This window comes from Eurosta solidaginis, chromosome 3, assembly GCF_040869045.1.
Source record: "Eurosta solidaginis isolate ZX-2024a chromosome 3, ASM4086904v1, whole genome shotgun sequence".
In the NCBI taxonomy this organism is placed as follows: Eukaryota; Metazoa; Arthropoda; class Insecta; order Diptera; family Tephritidae; genus Eurosta; species Eurosta solidaginis.
The window spans coordinates 207,899,701-207,919,430 of NC_090321.1; the positions used below are offsets into that span (position 1 = coordinate 207,899,701).

Consider the following 19,730-nt stretch of genomic DNA (forward strand, 5'->3'; position numbering starts at 1 on the left):
TTTATTTTTGTTTCAGCTCGAAGGATGTTAGCGCGCCATACACCACGAAGTCTGGCAAAAGCTCCCCGGGCTTTTTGGATTCGAGCGTTTATATCTCTTTTTGCACCACCATCTACGGCGAGAATACTTCCCAAGTATGTAAAGCTTTCGGTATCTGCAACATTTTGGCCATCAATTGTGAAATTTGCTGAGTTGTTACCTTTGATGCGCATAGATTCGGTTTTTCTTATATTTATTTTCAACCCAAACTTTGACGACTGGTGATGCAGGTGGTCGTGTTTTGCCTGCATGTGCTGGTGTGTGAGTTATAGCAGCGTTATGAGGTTCTATGGAAAGCCATATACTAGGTTGGGTTGTTTATAATAAAACTTTTGTTATCAGTTCATTTTCTTATCAAAAGATTTATGGTGATATCAAAATTAAAAAAGAGCACCTGCATTTTTTACATCAATATTAAGTCGAAAATATTTTAGTACGAATTTAACCGTTCAACGAAGTACATAAATTAGATTTTGCTCTTTTTTTAACATTATCCAAACAAAAATTTATAAATGTATCAAGGCAAGTTAATATCAATAACAAAAATTAATTGGTAAATTTCTACGAACAATCTGCAACATTAATTCAGATAAGAACTCTTTTACTTGAAACATTCAGATACATATGTGTTATTAAGTGTAGAAATGCATGAAGTAGTGAGGCATAATAAATGTACAGATATGCATACATATGTATTAGAGCGGTTCAATTGTATGGGGAAAAATGGTGTGGGGGGGGGGGGGGGGGGGGGCGGACTACAGGTGCGCATCCAGTTTCTGAATCTATGGGTCATACTGAGTAATATTGTCCATGTGACCCTAGGTCTGAAATGAATTTCGAATCCGAATTTGACATTTATTTTCACGTTTTTTGTTTGTGAGAGCCGCTATTCGGATTGGGATACAAAATTTTCTAACAAAATTAGGGAAGCTCGAAATTCATTTCAGACCTATGGTCACATGGACAATATTACTCAGTATGACCCATAGATTCAGAAACTGGATGTGCTTTTCAACAATAAATTTTACCCACCCTAATATGTATATAATGCCTGCCATTATAGTGAAGCTCCACTCTTACTTCCTTTTACTAGTAGTTTCTGTGCTAATTCTATCAATTAATCGTAAATTACTTGTACCACGAATGCGTTGCTTGGCTTATAGAAATGAAACTATCTGCATTAGACCGTTTCAGATCTTTCAAGTGGGATCAAACTTTCGTCTTGGCAGATGTATTGTTAAATCCAGATATCGTTATATGTATTATATTTATTTGTTTGAGTTTTATTTTTAACTCGAAAAATAATTTCTTAATTCGCTCCGCAAAACTTTATTATTTTTGAGTTTTTTCTTGCGCTCGGAAAATAATTTTTTGCTGAGCTTGGGAAAATAACATTTTATTACAATTTTGTTTCATTCGAAAAATAATATTTTTATATTTTTGCGTAGAGACTAGAGAATAAATAGAAAAACAACTGGTATTTTCCTAGAGAAATAAAAAGTCCAAAAAAAACTTTCATTTTGCGATGAAAAAAAGAACTCCAAAATTGTTATTTCCTCTGGCATCAAATGTTTACAAGTAAGGCATCGTCAGTGTGGGAAGTGCGAGCTGCAAGAAGAAAAGGTTGAGCGCGTTCTGTATTGGCGCTCGCGAGGTCGAAGCTGATGGCAAAGTTGCCAGATCTCGGGGAAGCAATTAAGCTAGGTCCTAGAAAACGTCTACATAGTATTTGTCAAGAGATGCAGCTACTCTATAACATATGTAAGTCCTAGTATCTAATTCGGGCTTATTCCGGTTTGTCGTCAAACCAATTATGGTAACGCCATGAACGCATTCAGTATATGTGAGGTCTTTATTGACCGGCCAGTTCAACATAACCTAATTATAATTTTCGAGCAAAAATTAAAACTCAACAAAATAATTATTAAAAAGAAATTTTGATTCATTTAATATTACATGCCAAGGCGATGTCAAGAAGTTATTATCAAGAGAATTAATCTTTCCTTGTTTTATGCTTAACAACCCGTTTTTTCGATGATGAAAACCAGCAAAATTGTGTGGCAGTTTGCAAGAAAACAGAAAAACTTTTTTCTGAAACCGTCTAATATACAAATTTAAAATACAGCCACTTAATTAGTTCTTACGTAAAAAGTTAAACGTTAATGCGAGTATGAATCACGAATGAGTAAACTGCGATTGAAAAAGAAACAGTTGTTTGATAGATTAAAAATATGCACTAAAAATGGCAACCCTAGAACAAGGAAGGTGCGAATGATTTTCGTTAAAGAAATGTCTAACTTAATTCAGCAAATAAACAAACGGATATTTTAGTAATATCTTCCCTTTGACTCCAACTAAAATTTATTGTTTTGAGTAAAAAAATTTTAAAATGAAAACAATAAAAATACGATCCGTTTTTAAAATTTTACACTAACCGGCCGCATGCGATGACTACCCTTCAAAAAACCCGAGTACTCTATAAATAATGTAAGGACTACTCCTTTGGGAGTATAAGACTGCTCCAAATCTAATCTGTATTCATACAAAAAATGTGCTCCAATTAACATTGCGATGTCCTAGGAGAGGAGTAGGTGATCCCACTCTCGCTTTGTTTGTGAGTAATCCATAGAGTACATACGTGAGAGTACTTTCCAAAGTACTTTCACTGTAGTACTCCATGGAGCACCCACAGAGGATCATATGCCAAAGTACTAAAGAGGAATTGTGTCGGAAAGAATTATCGAAGTGAATTTAATTTAAAATGAAAGTAAATGAAGAGGGGCAATACAACTTTTATATTTTATAATACGAATATTTTTATGTTATTTAGCATTTGCGTGAATAAAAAAAAACTAATATAATACGCATACGCATACGTGAATAAAGAAACTAATTTAATATGTATACATAAAACCAGTGCGCTGTTGCATTTTATCAGAGTTGCCAAAGTAAAATTTTATTATTAGTTATTTGCATGCAATATTTTACTTTTGGCAACTCTGTTCGATCGTCATCGTGTCGTGATTACTGTCGTTAAAAAACGAGCAATGATCGGCTGATGGTGGTCCGGAAACGCATTGCAAAGGAGTATTGTTAGAGTACTCCAACATGAAGAAAATGGAACACGTAATCCAACAATTTTTGCAGGGTAATGAACATTGTTTTCCGATAAAAGTGCTAAATTTAGCGAATAACAAGTAAGGAAGGCTAAGTTCGGGTGTAACGAACATTACATACTCAGCTGAGAGCTTTGGAGACAAAATAAGGGAAAATCACCATTTAGGAAAATGGACCTAGAGCACCCTGGAATGTGTTTGTATGACATAGGTATCAGCGGAAAGGTGTTAATGAGTATTTTAAAAGGGAGTGGGCCTTAGCTCTGTAGTTGGGCCTCTTTTCGAGATATCGCCATAAAGGTGGACCAGGGGTGACTCCAGAATGTGTTTGTACGATATGGGTATCAAATTAAAAGTATTAATGAGGGTTTTAAAAGGGAGTGGCCCTCAGTTGCATATGTGAAGGCGTTTTGGAGATATCGACCAATTGATTTCGCCCTGCAGAACTTTTTCATTTTCTTCTACTTAATATGGTAGGTGTCACATCCATTTTACAAAGTTTTTTCTAAACTTATATTTTGCGTCAAAAAACCAATCCCATCACCATGTTTCATTTGCATTTTGTTTTCATTTTTCGAAATTTTCGATATCGAAAAAGTGGGCGTGGTCCTAGTCGGATTTCGCCAATTTTAAATACCAAGATAAAGTTGGTTCAGATAAGTACGTGAACTAATACCGTCTTCCAGTGGGGTTTACAGCTCCGGCTCACGCTCAATTCTCACGGAAATGCTCTCGATCATTGAGAGACTTGAGAAGCAGATGTCGTGAAATTTTCGCACACGTGAAATGTGATACGCAGATGTCGTCGCTGTTTTTCATTTAACTCATAGGGCGAAAGGCTAAGCAGCGACATCTATTTTTGAAAAAGTAGGTTTATTAAAGGCAGCGTTGCCAAACTAAAAAGAATTAATTAACAAATTATCTGGCTCATAAATTGAACCAGACTTCTATCTGGATTTTTCTGGCCCAAATCGTTGTTGTTGCATTTACATGCAAAATTATTTATCTGGCTCAGGATTTTGCCATCGGATGACGGCATAAGTTTAGTAAAGATATATCGATTTTTGCTGAAATTATCGTGTGAACGACCAAGCTGAAGGACAGACGGTCGACTGTGTATAAAAACTGGGCGTGGCTTCAACCGAATTCGCCCATTTTCATAAAAGCTATGCCCTTACCAAATTTCACAAGGATTGGTAAATTTTTGTTCGACTTATGGCATTAAAAGTATTGTAAATAAATTAAATGAGAAGGGGCGGAGCCACGCCCATTTTGAAATTTTCTTTTATTTTTGTATTTTGTTGCACCATATCATTACTGGCGTTGAATGTAGACATAATTTACTTATATACTGTAAAGATATTTCATTTTTGTAAAAATTTGATTTTAAACAAATTCTTTTTTAAAGAGTGGGCGTGTTCGTCATCCCTTTTGCTATTTCTTATTTAGAACACATATAGTAATAGGATTAACGTTCCTGCCAAATTTCATCATGACATCTTCAACGACTGCCAAATTACAGCTTGCAAAACTTTTAAATTACCATCTTATAAAAGTGGGAGTTGCCACGCCCATTGTCGAAAATTTTGCTAATTTTCTATTCCGCGTCATAAGGTCAACCCACCTACCAAGTTTCATCGCTTTATCCGTCTTTGGTAATGAATTATCGCACCTTTTCGGTTTTTCGAAATTTTCGATATCGAAAAAGTGGTCGTGGTTATAGTCCGATTTCGTTCATTTTAAATGCGACCTGAGAAGAGTGCCCAGGAGCTCTGCTCAGCTGAGTATAAAATTTTAAGTAGCTTTGTATTGCGATAGTTGTCCGCTTAGTAAATGCTTTGGAGAGGTTCTACCCGAAACCTTACGGATGTGGCCAGTGCTTTGCGGGATTAAAATCCGGTATTCCGTCTGCGGGATCTTCGTTCGGAAAAGTTAGTGCTTATATCTGGTCGATATTACAAATTCTTGATATAGAGCCAAATTAATAAGGTTCGTTCCACTTGTCGATGAAGGGTTTCAGTCATTTTATTACCACCATTTCTTAGCAGCTGGAATAATATTGTAACGAATGTTAGTAGCACTGAGCAATGCTATCGTCTCTAAGCCGATGCTAACCAGCGACGTGAATGCACATCAATAATTCAATCATTATGTATCTACATAAACGAATAAATAATTGCGTCTACACATATGTACGTATACGAACATCGGAGCGGCAATGCACAAATACATGCATATATCTTATCTGAGTTGTCACAAGAGAGAGCAATAATTTGTGCACGTAGTTGTGGCTGGCGATTTTGTAGCCGAAACTAAATAGTAACTTCTGGAAATAGAAGAGCCTAGATGTATGCAGCGTAAACTATAAAAGTGGCGCAGGCGAGTAAGAAGTAATTCAGTTTGATTTAGTGATGGACGATATGGCTATTTTGAGCTATCAGTGAAAATAGATATGGCTATTTTTGAATCACGACTATTTTTTATAGCTATAGCGATCGCTTTGTTTTAACAAGCGATTCTATACAGAAGATATGATGGTCGATACAGCGATTTTGAGCTATCAGTGAATATAGATATGGCTATTTTTTACAGCTATGGCGATCGCTTTCATTTATCTTTGATAAGCGAATCTGCAATTATTTGTATACTTGATTATAAAAGTTGAATGTTTAAGTTTGTTTACCGGATTAGATTGAATGTTATACATTAATTTAATTTAGTATACAGAATATATGAACCAAAATTGGAATAAAAAGACGAAAATATGTACCTTTTATAGTAAACTGATGAAATGTGAAATTCTAATATGTTCAGTCTCGTATTATACTCAATGAGATGAAACTAGCTGGAATAGATGTCTATGCATCTTTGTTTTATAAATTTTGTTAATTGAAAATGCTTTGATTTTTAAATGTAAGATGAATCAACCCGAAATAAATCTGTATATGTAACACCATAAAAACATGATTTATTTACTATATTATACTACACCGATGTATTCAGAAATACTCTGTATGAATTTATTCTGAAAGTTGTATTTGGCTGCATAATATTTGTATAGTAAAGTGAAACAATTTTTAATGAAAAATACAGAGGAAAAATATAGAAAATTCTTCAAACTATTATAAAAATATTCTTTAGCAGAAAATTAGCCACCCACTTCAGTGCCCTAGAAATTAGCCGGAGAATTCAACCATATGACAAAGCTTGAATTGCATTCTCCCAAAAAACTTAAATTTTGAGTTAATCTGTTTACAATAAGACGAGTGATATATGTATCTATAATTCTCTTATTTTTACATCAAAAACACAAATTTTATAAAACTATTAACGGCTACAGCCTAGAAGTATTAACTTATGAATAACACAAGCATTAGTTTCATGTCCGAATCAGTTTGAGCAAGCGTAAGATATGCTATTGTTTCTTTGTTTAGGCCAACGTCCCATCTTATTTCTATACCCTCCTGTGTTTGCGATTCTTTTAAATGTTTATCGTACTCTGTTTCTAGGCGCACAAGTACAAGGACCAAAAACTATCTCATATTGATAACTATCTTCATAACGCAATAGCACTTGTGATGGTTCAGTGTCTATACCTGGCTTCTCTAAATCCTGAAATGTTGCATCGATATTTTCCTTCCATAATTCCTCTAATTTGTTTATTTGTGCTGCTGATATTTGTCGTGCACGCCACTGCTCTTGCTCGGTAGGCACCTTAACCAACCATGGCAAAAACGAACGATCAGTTAAAAGTGGCTTCCATTGTTCGCACGCTTCCACGTACGCAACACGAGTAAAATTAGTACTGTTTCTCGAAGTGGACCTTCAGAATGTAGGGTGACTTCCCTATGTTTAGCCCTCACCACCACTATCTGTTGACGAGAAATTTTTTCGTTGTGCAGTTCTTAAGATAGCTATCCCCATTTTTCGATAATAGGTGGCAAACTTTTGTAAACGTATATTTTTTCCAATTTTCGAGAAAATTATTTCTTTTTGTCGCCAATAAACTTTTTTACTCAGTCGGAAAGCAAAGCACACAGATGAGTAGTGATGAACGATATTTCACTATCGATGATTGCATCCCCGCTATCAATATTAGTATTAGAATTTCATGCTGAAGGAAAATCGCCAATCGCTATAATCGCTATTGGCGATATTCTGCCTGAGGTGATTGCCATTCAAAAGAATGGAATGAAGGAAAATCGCCAATCACTGATTGCAATAGCTATAGCTATTAGCGATTTGACAATAGCGGCGATGCAATCACCAATAGCGAAATATCGTTCCATCACTAGTTTGATTTGAGTTGTCAAGCAGTTTGATTAAGACGATATCTAGCGAGCAATAGCAGTGTTATTTTGAATAGTAGAGTTTCATTGAGCTATTCAGTGTGGTTATTAAGCAAGCTATTCGTTGCACAGTTTGTTATTGTGAAGTACTTTAATAAAGGCCATTTTACATTATTACAAATTGGAGTTATTTATTCAACAGTTTAGTGATTCGAACTTAGCAGAGGATTGCAAATAAGAGGATTTACAAGTAAAATTCGTTACAATATGTAATAACTGAGATTTTTAACATGAGGATATAAATTTGAAGAAGATTCCGGTACGCTTTAAAAGTAAGACTCTCAAATAATAGCCCGACTACAGTGACAATGATTTCACTATCAGACCAATTCTAAATATTCTCGCGGAATTTCGTTCTCACGGGTTTTTTTATTCCGCGGAAAAATTCCTCTAATTCTTTTATTCTAGGGAGAAGAATAATTGGGGAATAGGAATTTCGAATTTTCAAAGTCAGCTGTTTTGTCAATTGAAATTTCGTTCCGCATTTCTTATTTTGTTTACAAAATTGAAAAGTTGAATTATTGTCGCGATATTGTTTGAAATTAAGAAATAAGGTATAAGCTATGCACATTATTGCATTTCATGTGGTATTCACTGAAATGAGTAACGAATTGGTGCCACAGCAACATCAACAGAAGAGCATAAGAAGAAGAAGACGGCGGGACAACACAAATCCGGCGGAGTTGCCTGCTTTCATTCAGCAAAGCAATTTTCTGGCAGCCAAGTCGAGTTGAGTTCGTCTTTCGTCATATGCCTTCTTAAAAAGTCCTTGCGCAATTTCTGGATGGCTGCATCAAATATGCCAAAGAATATTGTGGTTGTTGTTGTTGTATTAACAGTGAGAATGTTGTGGAAGAATGTACATATATATTTTAGCATAAATTTGTACAAATAAATGTTCTTTATTAAAAGAACCAATTTCCTTTAACTATTTTGATGCATTCCCTTTAATTTAACAAGTAAAAAAACTCCTAAGAAATGGCAGAGAAATCTCCCTCTCTCTCACATTCATAATACCTACTTTTCTCCCATAACCGGTTTCCGCTTTTTCGAACATCGTTCAGAATAGGAGGAAGGGGAGAAGAGAAAAAACTTACACGGAATTTTTATTCAGAATACGAGGAATGGGAGAAAGGAAAAACCCGCACGGAATTTTTGTTTAGAATTGGGCTGTATATGTTGGGAAATAGAGCTGATCACATTCACGACGACGGTGTAGCCGCCACATCTGTCATATTATTTTTGCACATGTTCTTATGAGTGTCGTTATTTTCGGTACGACAATAAATCACGAAAGCCGTTGTAGCCAGATTAAATCTAATTCCATTTTTGGGAAGCTACAATGAGTGGCGTCCTTTTTATTTTGTCAATAAAAACTAAAATAGAAGTAAATAACAGATAATAAAATCTTAAATCATTATTTTGGGCGTTTTTTAAACATAATTAATATTTTTTTTTTAATTTTTCGCTGCTGTTTGCTGTAATTTATATTGGTGGCTGCTGCTTTTAAAGTAATTAAGAAGCCAATGCTTGTCTACGGTTGTCGTCAAGCTTTGCTGTATGTGGTTGTGGTCTGTAGACGCCATGTTGAATGTAATCAGCCCTAATGGCAGATTCAATCGGATAACCTTACTCGCCCATTACCGAAGAATAACATAACCGTGACTTTCTGTACCATTTGAAAACTTGCCTGCGTCTCTTATCGACTTTGGGTGTGATCAGTCTTCATATGTTAATAGTTTTTTTTAAAACAAAACCGAACCAAAGAGGATAAATATAATGAGAGACGTCACTCGTTACTTGTAGCCATTTGCTAAATGTTTTCTTCGAGGTAGTTGCTGGTTTTATTTTTTGGCAGAGATTTGCATAAAATGTCTTCTTTACATTTTCGTGGAGTATTTGTGTTAATTTTTCCGACTGTATTTAATTCATTAATTAATTCTCTTTCCAAAAATCACATTTGCACAAGGTGCCTACACGGCATGGATAAATGCGAGGCAATTGAAAAGGTTTCTGATGGAAAACATTGGGCATCAATTTTTTTAATTTCCAGCGAGTTACTCACCACTCGTAGCAGACTGGTGGTTCTTATTATATTTATCCTCTTTGCTCTGACCGAACCATCTCATCACCACTTATTTCGTGATTATGTTAACTCGTTGCATACTAATTTTTTCTTAGCCGCCCAAACAGGTGACAATTACGATGGTTACGACGCAGAGGGCGCTAAAGGTTTCTCTTTTGATGATCAAAGCATACGAAGGGGTTTCATTCGAAAAGTCTATTCTATATTAATGGTATGTGATCCATTTCACATAATTTTTCTGTTATTTACTTGAAGGGTTTAGAATGTAAATATAAAATAATTGCAGGTTCAATTACTAATAACATTCGGTTTCATTACGGTATTTGTTTATGTGAAAGGAGTACAGGACTTCGTGCAGCATACGTTATGGTTAGTTTGGGTTGCATTAGCCGTAGTAGTGGTAACCATGATTTGTATGGCTTGCTGCGAAGGTGTACGGCGGAAATCGCCAATGAACTTCATATTTCTATTTTTATTCACATTAGCAGAATCATTCCTATTGGGTGTAATCGCTACTAGTTATGCCTCAACAGAGGTGAGTAGATAAATCTTTGCAAGTCCAAATAAAAAGTGGCTTCTAACATTCTCTATCTAATTCTTCTCAGGTTATGATGGCCGTTGGTATAACAGCTGCAGTATGCCTCGCACTCACACTATTCGCCTTCCAAACTAAATGGGATTTCACCATGTGTGGTGGCATCTTAATAGTTGCTCTTGTTGTATTCGTTATTTTTGGAATTGTCGCTATATTTATACCTGGAAAAGTGATAACACTTATATACTCTTCACTTGGTGCACTACTTTTCTCTGTCTATTTGGTTTATGATACACAATTGATGATGGGTGGTAAGCATAAGTATGCCATAAGTCCTGAGGAGTACATATTTGCGGCACTTAACCTATATTTAGATATTATAAACATATTTATGTATATATTGGCCATTATTGGATTGTCTAGGGATTGAGATTAATATGATCATTTTTTAAGTTGTTGTGTGCAAGTCAAGATGTCCATTTTTAATTTTTATCTGTGAGGATCAAACTACTACTTACACTTAAATATTTTTTAAACATTAGTTTAATGCAAATTTTCCTAAGTTAAAATTATGTACATTAGTACATACTAAGAATATATTTAATGTAAAGCATAAAGTATAAAGTTATTAAAGATGTAAATGAGTGGTCCCTAACGGACGGTTCCCGTAATTTCCTTCTTTTTATTATGACGTCCACACCGCACTTTTTATTCAAAATTCACCTCTAAATTTGATTTTCGACCTCCAGTTACATGTTTAACTACGTTCAATTTCGGACGAAGTAATGAGAAGGTGATACGATGGTGATCTTCATTCAGAGTTATTAGGTGAATTTCGTTGTGTAACTCTCTTCCACGAGTAGGTTGGTGTTTGCGTTCAACCAAAGGTATAAGGCAATTGATGGTTGAACGTTAAGAACCCGACCAAAAAGTCGACACGTGTAAAAAGTCTTTGTGAGAAACAGTGGCGTAGATGCACCCCACCTTGGGAAATTGAAAATATAATTTTTGAAAAATTGTACCTATACATATTCATGTATGCATTCATTTCTCGAAGTACCATTAACCTTCTTCCAGTATTAAATCATTTATATCATTATAAAATTAGAAAGATACAAATCTTTTCATTTGTGTCACGATGCCACCCGACTACACTAATACACACAAAGTTCAGTCGACCTCGGTGCGCGTCTCCGAATTGTATTCATGAACAAGGCAGGAGAGTCTGGCTGAGGTTTAAAATTTTGTAGTTTTCCGTTACATATGAAAAGATAAAATGTGACTACTATAATCAGCTGACTCGGTCGACTATGTAAAAAATTTTCTCTGCCGAGTAACGGCATAGCGATCGATACCATCTCTGTCTCGCTAAGTCATAAATAGCATTATTCAAACTTCAGTTTACTTATGTTCGTTAAACAATAAGCATGCCTAGACATTCCTCGTGTTCCAATGATTCATGAACGATAACACTTACACATCTAATCGAAGTTACATTGATCAATCATATTACGTCCTGGGCAGCGGTCTAAATGCCCAGGAATTAAATCGCATATTAAGGGCTAACGGTCCAAGAATGTTCATAATTTGCTTGAAGAACGCTCTATCTCATAAGACCCCGTTTTAGAATTTGATTGAAAAGCAACATATCTTAACGAACCCTTGAAAAATAACATATCATAAAAGCAGCCACAAAAACGGTTTATTTCATTAAATTTAATATATTTTTAGCTGTTACAAGTCATTTTCCAAAACAATTTAGGAATATAGCTTTCTCGAGCTAAACGATGAGATAGGTCGTTTCTGAAACAGATTCTAAAACCGGCAGCCGATGAAACGTGATCTTCAACTAATTCATCGATGTAATATAAATATCGGATCTAAACCGGTAATGCTTCGATACCGTGGAAATGAGCCATGACTCATGAGTCATTGTCAGACTGATATAAAAAAAAATAAATGTAAGGCGCGATAACCTCCGAAGAGATCTAAGGCCGAGCTTCTCTTCCAATTTGCGTCGTGCTTCTCTTGATTTTCCCTACAAATTGGCGGACGGGACCTACATGTTTTATGCCGACTTCGAACGGCATCAGCAAGGCAGATGAGTTTTCACTGAGAGCTTTTCATGGCGGAAATACACTGGGAGCGCTTGCCAGACACTGCCGAGGGGCGACCCCGCTTAGAAAAATTTTCTTCTAATTGAAAAACCTTATTTCTAAATTTTATATATATTCCGATTGGTTCTTCTTTAATATTAAATATATGTGTAAGTAGGCTTTCCAATCTATATTTTACGTGCGAATAAAACTAAATTATTCCACTCTTTTCCCAACGTTTCGCTAATATTTTTATTTTTAGTATCATCAGGGGAATATCTATTAATTTATCTGTTACAAACAATATATAAAAATTATGAAAATTATCAATTAGTTTTCAAAACAGACATGAAAAACAACTAAGAAAAACAATTTGGTGAATAGTTTAACATTTAACAAGATAAACTTACGTTATTTTGTCATTAAATCAAAACTGTTGTAAAAAACATTAAAAACATAAATCATCACAATATAATCATTACCATCTGACTATCATGGTAGCTTTGTCCATTGTTTACTATATAGTTTGGCAGCTTAATTCGAGGTTATGTTGCGAAGAGAGTGGAAGGCACTCGCAGGCCGTGAAAATAGGCACTCGAATAGAGTGGAATGAAGAACAGTAGGAAGACCAGAGTTGCATTGGGTCAATCATTGTATCAATATTAGACATAAATTTAGAAAAAATAATTAAATACTTGAGTATAACCAAACATTTTCTTTCAATTACTGCAATTAAGGTGTCCTAGATGCTATATATTCCAAAATTATAACATTTTATGTCTGTTTAAAAATTTAACTTCAATTTCCCTAAGATTTCCGTAATATGGCCATTAGTGATGTTTGTGTGTGTGTGCAAATTTTGAGCGATCAGCTGTTAGTTGCGCTACTTGGTAAAGTTTACAATGGCTTTGTCAATACTAAAAATTATTGTTTTGTAAACAAACAATGTAAGCGGCCGATATGTTTTCCGTATCTTCGCGTTTATTGATCGTCTTTTCTCGTATTTCCATAATTGTCAGGCTCTCAAGTGTATATCTTGTTGCTTCTCTCTTTTCCTTATCAATAATTTTCGTGTTGGTAAAGTCAGCTGAGTGTCCACTTGTTAATATATGTTGCGCTAGTGCTGTACTTGTTTTTTGTTTTCTGATATCCGCTTCATGCTCGCCTAGTCTAACCGAAAGAGGTCGTTTTGTAGTACCAATATATATTCTTCTACATTCATCGCCTTTGCATGTTACCTCATATATAACATTGTTTTGTTGTTGGTGTTCTAAGGGATGCTTTGTTTTTGTATATATTGTGGACATGGTTTGGTTTGACCTGTAAGCTAGTACTGTGTTAGGTGTTTTTGCTATGCTGTGGTAAACATTTTCGGTGAGTCGTGGTATGTATGTTGCGCTGAAGAATTTCTTTTGTGTTTGTGGTTCCGAATTTGTTATTATTTGGTTGTGGCAGTTTCTTTTCACGAGCTCCTGGTCTATTAATTCGCGTATTAAACTTTTTGGATAATTATTTTTGCTTAGAATGTTGTTTAGTTTTTCTAAGTTTGTTTCGTGTTGGCCATAAGCCACAATAAATTTCACGAAACAAACTTAGAAAAACTAAACAACATTCTAAGCAAAAATATTTATCCAAAAAGTTTAATACATGAATTAATAGACCAGGAGCTCATGAAAAGAAACTGCCACCACCAAATAATAACAAATTCGGAACCACAAACACAAAAGAAATTCTGCAGCGCAACATACATACCACGACTCACCGAAAATGTTTACCACAGCATAGCAAAAACACCTAACACAGTACTAGCTTACAGGTCAAACCAAACCATGTCCACAATATATACAAGAACAAAGCATCCCTTAGAACACCAACAACAAAACAATGTTATATACGAGGTAACATGCAAAGGCGATGAAAACGACGAATGTAGAAGAATATATATTGGTACTACAAAATGACCTCTTTCGGTTAGACTAGGCGAGCATGCAGCGGATATCAGAAAAAAACAAGTACAGCACTAGCGCAACATATATTAACAAGTGGACACTCAGCTGACTTTACCAACACGAAAATTATTGATAAGGAAAAGAGAGAAGCAACAAGATATATACTTGAGAGCCTGAGAATTATGGAAAGACGAGAAAAGACGATCAATAAACGCGAAGATACGGAAAACATAGCGGCCGCTTACATTGTTTGTTTACAAAACAATAATTTTTAGTATTGACAAAGCTACCATGATAGTCAGATGGTAATGATTATATTGTGATGATTTATGTTTTTAATGTTTTTTACAACAGTTTTGATATAATGACAAAATAACGTAAGTTTATCTTGTTAAATGTTAAACTATTCACCAAATTGTTTTTCTTTGTTGTTTTTCATGTCTGTTTTGAAAACTAATTGATAATTTTCATAATTTTTATATATTGTTTGTAACATATAAATTAATAAATATTCCCCTGATGATGCTAAAAATAAAAATATTAGCGAAACGTTGGGAAAACAGTGGAATAATTTAGTTTTATTCGTACTTATTTCTAAAATTTTGATGTTGCTTTGCCCGGGGTTTGAACCCAGGGCATACGGTGTGGTAGGCGGAGCACGCTATCAGCACACCACGGTGGCCGACTGTCAGATATATTCGAAGTATTTTTTTATCCTCTTTAGCGATTTCACTGCAACTGGGTATACGAAGGTTGTTTAATAACAAAATGTTACACGCGTCAATTTTCAAAAATAAAAAAAATTACTCAATATCATTTACTTTCATTGAAAAAAGATATACGTTCTTCGCTGTGCTGCTAAAACCCTAAATCAAGCCTAAAATGTTTAAACGTGATATAGAAAGTTTAAACTCTGGGGACTTCGATGATCGGTATATTAGACATGCATTCATCTCGAAAGTATTCTCTATAGTTGCGGTGAGTCCTACTCAATTAGGTGTATGTTTAGCTTTTCTCGAAACTTCTAAACTTCGTTCCTAATAGGCACAACTCCTGGTGACCCTCGCAATTCTCGCGATATTCGTTTTCGTTGATGCAGTACAAGATTTCGTTGGGGAAAATCGTTGGCTGATGTGGGTGGCGCTAGCTTTACTCATTGCCACTATGTTGCCAATCGCGTGCTGCGAGAGTGTACGTCGGTCTTATCCAATTAATTTTATACTACTGATACTATTTACGTTAGCTGAATCATTTTATCTGGGTTGCATCGCTATTCGACATACACCTGATGTGGTAAGTATAGGATTTAGGAGTAAATTGGTTACATTATAAATTTTTTTTTTACAGGTTCTTATTGCAGTTGGCATAACAGCGGTAGTTGTAGTTGCTCTCACCATATTCGCTTTACAAACCTCTATCGATTTTACTGCCTGTTGGGCCTTTCTTTTGATTGCATCGGTGGTTTTGATTATAATTGGGATTGTGGCAATATTTGTACCGTCACGCATTTTAATAATCTGTTATTGTTCTATTGGAGTAGTGATTTTTTCGATGTATTTAGTTTTTGACATACAAATAATGATGGGAGGCAGGCATAAATTTGCAATCAGTCCGGAAGATTATATTTTTGCTGCTCTCAGTATTTATATAGATATTGTAACGATATTTATGTATATTTTAACTTTATTGGGCATAACGGATAATTGAAAAGGCTAATGACGGAAGTGGAGGAACTTTGTAACGGAGCTGTATGGCAGACCTATTTTTGAATTTATATTTATAGACCTTCATTAATTACTGTCTTTTATGTTCTGTTTTATACTACCTTTTTGTGTTTATTAAAAGGTTTTTAATATATACATTTGAAATTAGTTTTTGTCGATGGGTCTGCTTCAAGTCTTCAATTAGTCGCTGTCGTTGGAAAGATAGTGTAAAATTAAGTAACAATATGTCGCATTCAATGTGTTTAGATCAATTTAGTACAGAGTGCCGTACAAGAATACTATATCGTAGGTAGCAAGAGATATATGCCGTCATCCAGTGAGTTTTACAGCTCCGGCTCACGCTCAATTCTCACGGGAATGCTCTGGATCATTGACAGACTTGAGAAGCAGATGTCGTGAAATTTTCGCAGACGTGAAATGTGATAGGCAGATGTCTCCGCTGTTTTTCATTTAACTCATACGGCGAAAAGCTAAGCGGCGACATCTATTTTTGAAAAAGTAGGTTTATTAAAGGCAGCGTTGCCAAACTAAAAAGAAGTAATTAACAAATTATCTGGCACACAAATTGAACCAGACTTCTATCTGGATTTCTCTGGCTCAAGTCGTTGTTGTTGCATTTACATGCAAAATTATTTATCTGGCTCAGGATTTGGCCACCGGATGATGGCTGTAGATCAAAGCTGGCCAAAAGTTGCACATTGTACACTTGGAGTTCGTATTTTCACACCGACACTAACGATGTGTGATCACGATCGTTTGCTTTCGCTTGTCACTCACTAAAATCAACAGTGAATGCAAAATGAAAAGTTCATGCTACTTTTTCGGCACATAATAAAACAATATGCTGCAATGTTAAAGTGACTTTTAATACGTTTTAGTTAGTATTATTAAGTTCCTTTGAACATACATATTAATATTGACAATTTAAATATTAATTATTAATAAATAATAATAATTAATTAATTATTAATAAATATTGACAATTTAATATAAATATATTTTTATACGTTCTACTTAGTTTTATTAATTTTCATAAATTTTTTTTATTGAATAACTTTATGTTTTGAAAATATATATTTCTATCTTTACATTTACTTTGTTTTATAGTTCTTTCGTAATGAAAAAGTAAATTTTTTTTAAGTAAATTTTGCATTGAATAAATACCATACCTTCTTTTATAAAAAAGTTTTATCTGACTAGCTCGACCTCCGCGTTCTTAGTTATACGAATATAAGTAAATATAGTCAGGATTAGCTTGAAATCAAATAACCAAAGTCCTTTTTAATTTCAAACTTCACAGTCCACATTTTCTTTTAGCACACTGTGGGGAGTTGTCACTCAAGTTTTACACACACTTATGCAATTGTTTTAGTATTTGTGTAGCCGGCTCTACTATAGATGATACGCCTATCCCAGGCTGCCGGATCACATAGAACGCTTTGTTGCGTTGCTTTTCCAGACAACTGTTTGGCCGCACCTACATACATATATCTCGCTCAAGGCGAATTCAGTAGAGGTGGTGTTATCCGAACAGCTGATTGCTTCTTCTTGATAATTTTCCATACAAAGCCTTGTACAACAAAATGTCAGTTAATCGAAATCTATGAAAAGTTTCTTTTGACTTGACATTCTTCTGCACGCGAATTGGTTGAATTCGCTTTACCACCACCTGGTATGGATTCCCCTTGGTCTTGACTTTCACAAGGAAATGGTGGGGATTATTTTTTTTTAATATCGTAAAGTGCGCACATGCATGAAACTTGGGTTATTGTTAGCCTCGTGTTCTTTAAGTAACATCGTGTATTTTGTTATGATGAAATCTGTCACTGCCGATGGGCATATTTCGAGCCGCGGAAAGGATATCAGCCTCAACCCGTTACGAAATTTTAAATCATTTTTAAATTTTCCGACTGTATGACCATCGGGAGATGGTTTAGAAGAGCCAGCAGACAACACTCACACTTCGATCACGGACCGGGTGGTGCCGGGCTTGGTGACCAATACCAAGGTCGACTGGGCAGTGAAGACGTTTTCTAAGTTTAAATCGCCGGGGAAAATGCTACAAGTTTCAAGTAAAGCAATCGTGGAATGACTTAAAATAATATTCGATCGATGTATACGACTGAATCATGTGGACCTGCTCGTGTAGCTTTTCTTCCAAAGGCGGGAAGATCGGTCACGTGTATCCCGAAGACTATAGACCCATTAGCTTAACATCATCTCTGCTCAAAACCTTTGAGAGGCTGATAGATGTGTACATAAAGTCCAACGTGGATGAAAAGTTGCTCTCCATAACACAGCATGCGTACACCAAAGGCAAGTCGGTAGACATCGCATTGCATAGGGTGGTAATAAGCATAGAGAAAGCCCTGGAATATAAGAAATATGCCCTAGGAGTCTTCTTAGTCATTGCCAGCGCTTTCAATAATGTTTCTAAATGGGCGATTATGGATGGTCTTAATTACATTAAAGTACATCCAGCCTTAACCAGATGGATCGGCTGCATGTTAAATTGCAGGAAGATTACATCACAATGGGGATTGTACGAGGCCACGAAATCAGTGGACAGGGGGCACGCCTCAGGGAGGGGTGCTACCACCTCTGCTATGGATGCTGGTCATCAACCAATTGCTAGGCCGATTCGATGAGGGCCCCGAAAAACTTACGGCTTACGCTGATGACGTTGCAATTGTCATAAGTGGAAAGTACCTTCCAACGATTAGCTCTTTAATTGATCGGGCGCTTCGATGCTTGGGCATCTAATGTCGGGTTGAAAGTCAACGCGGAGAAGACGTATATGGTCTTGTTTACAAAGAGGTACAAGGTCCCAAATTGGATCAGGCCTAAGTTAGGAGGGGTGACCCTACAGGAGAAACCTTGCACAAAATATCTAGAAATCATCCTAGACAGTAAGCCTCATGGCAGCTCAACGTGGAGGAGAGGATGAGGAAGGCCTCAACGGCACTTTATGCATGTAAAAGAATTCTGGGGTGTACGTGGGGCTTACAGCCCTCTCTTTTTCACTGGGTTTTTACAGCGATTGTAAGCCCTATTCTATACTATGGAGTTCTTGTTTGGTGGAAAGCCACACAAGAAACAACCTACCTCAAAAAATTAGAGGGGGTATGCAGACTATCAATGCTTAGCATTACGGGAGCCCTGAAAACAACCCCGACGGCTGGACGGTATACCATTCTGCACATTCCATCTATAGACCTAATAGCAAAGAACATAGCTTTAACAACTGCAACCAGGCTCGGTGCCTCGGGCAGCTTGAGCGCCGACCATACGGCCATGGTAGTATAGCGTCATCAATCACAAGACAAATAGACTACCTGATTCCCTATCTGAGCATCGTGGGAGATCTTAAGGCTACAATAGAGGTGGACGGTTGGCGCAAAGGCGCTCAAATCGCGGACGAAGCGATACATGTTTACACAGACGGTTCCAAAGTAGTGGAAGCAGTAGGATGTGCGGCATACTGTGCTGATCCGGAAATCAACAGATCCTACAGGATGCCGGATGACTGTAGCGTTTTCCAAGCGGAAATATTAGCCGTAACCAAAGCAGTAGAAACCCTGGAAGAGAATAGCTTAAGCTGCAACCGTGTTAACTTTTATATTGACAGCCAAGCAGCAATTAAGGCAATAATCTCGCATAGCACAGTATCTAAGTGCGTGTTAGAGTGTAAGCAGTCTCTGGAGAGAATCGGGACAGGGAGAAGTATACATCTATATTGGGTCCCAGGGCATATGGAAATAAAAAGCGTATGAACTAGCTAAAAAGGGCGCATCCCTTGAAGCTTGCTCCGTAGACGTCCCAATTAGACTGGGCGT

The 19,730-nt window shown here is 36.0% G+C and overlaps 2 protein-coding genes across 4 annotated transcripts; both read left to right on the forward strand.

Moving 5' to 3' along the window:
- Nucleotides 1-420: 420 nt before the first annotated feature.
- LOC137244992 (protein lifeguard 1-like) lies at nt 421-10,796 on the forward strand. 3 transcript variants are annotated; one of them, XM_067774918.1, is made up of 4 exons: nt 421-561; nt 9,698-9,801; nt 9,877-10,125; nt 10,196-10,796. In XM_067774918.1, the coding sequence occupies exons 1-4, from the start codon at nt 552-554 to the stop codon at nt 10,553-10,555; spliced, it is 723 nt and encodes a 240-aa protein (XP_067631019.1). In that variant the 5' UTR covers nt 421-551; the 3' UTR covers nt 10,556-10,796. The 3 variants fall into 3 exon arrangements, with proteins under 3 accessions (XP_067631019.1, XP_067631018.1, XP_067631020.1); XM_067774917.1 differs by having other exon boundaries at nt 456-561; nt 9,686-9,801; XM_067774919.1 differs by lacking the exon at nt 421-561 and adding an exon at nt 5,365-6,068 and having other exon boundaries at nt 9,686-9,801.
- A 4,080-nt stretch (nt 10,797-14,876) lies between these two features.
- LOC137246930 (protein lifeguard 1-like) lies at nt 14,877-15,921 on the forward strand. Its single transcript, XM_067777972.1, has 3 exons — nt 14,877-15,148; nt 15,215-15,463; nt 15,518-15,921. Exons 1-3 carry the CDS (start codon nt 15,053-15,055, stop codon nt 15,875-15,877), a joined length of 705 nt encoding a protein of 234 aa, XP_067634073.1. The 5' UTR covers nt 14,877-15,052; the 3' UTR covers nt 15,878-15,921.
- The last annotated feature ends 3,809 nt before the right edge of the window (nt 15,922-19,730 follow it).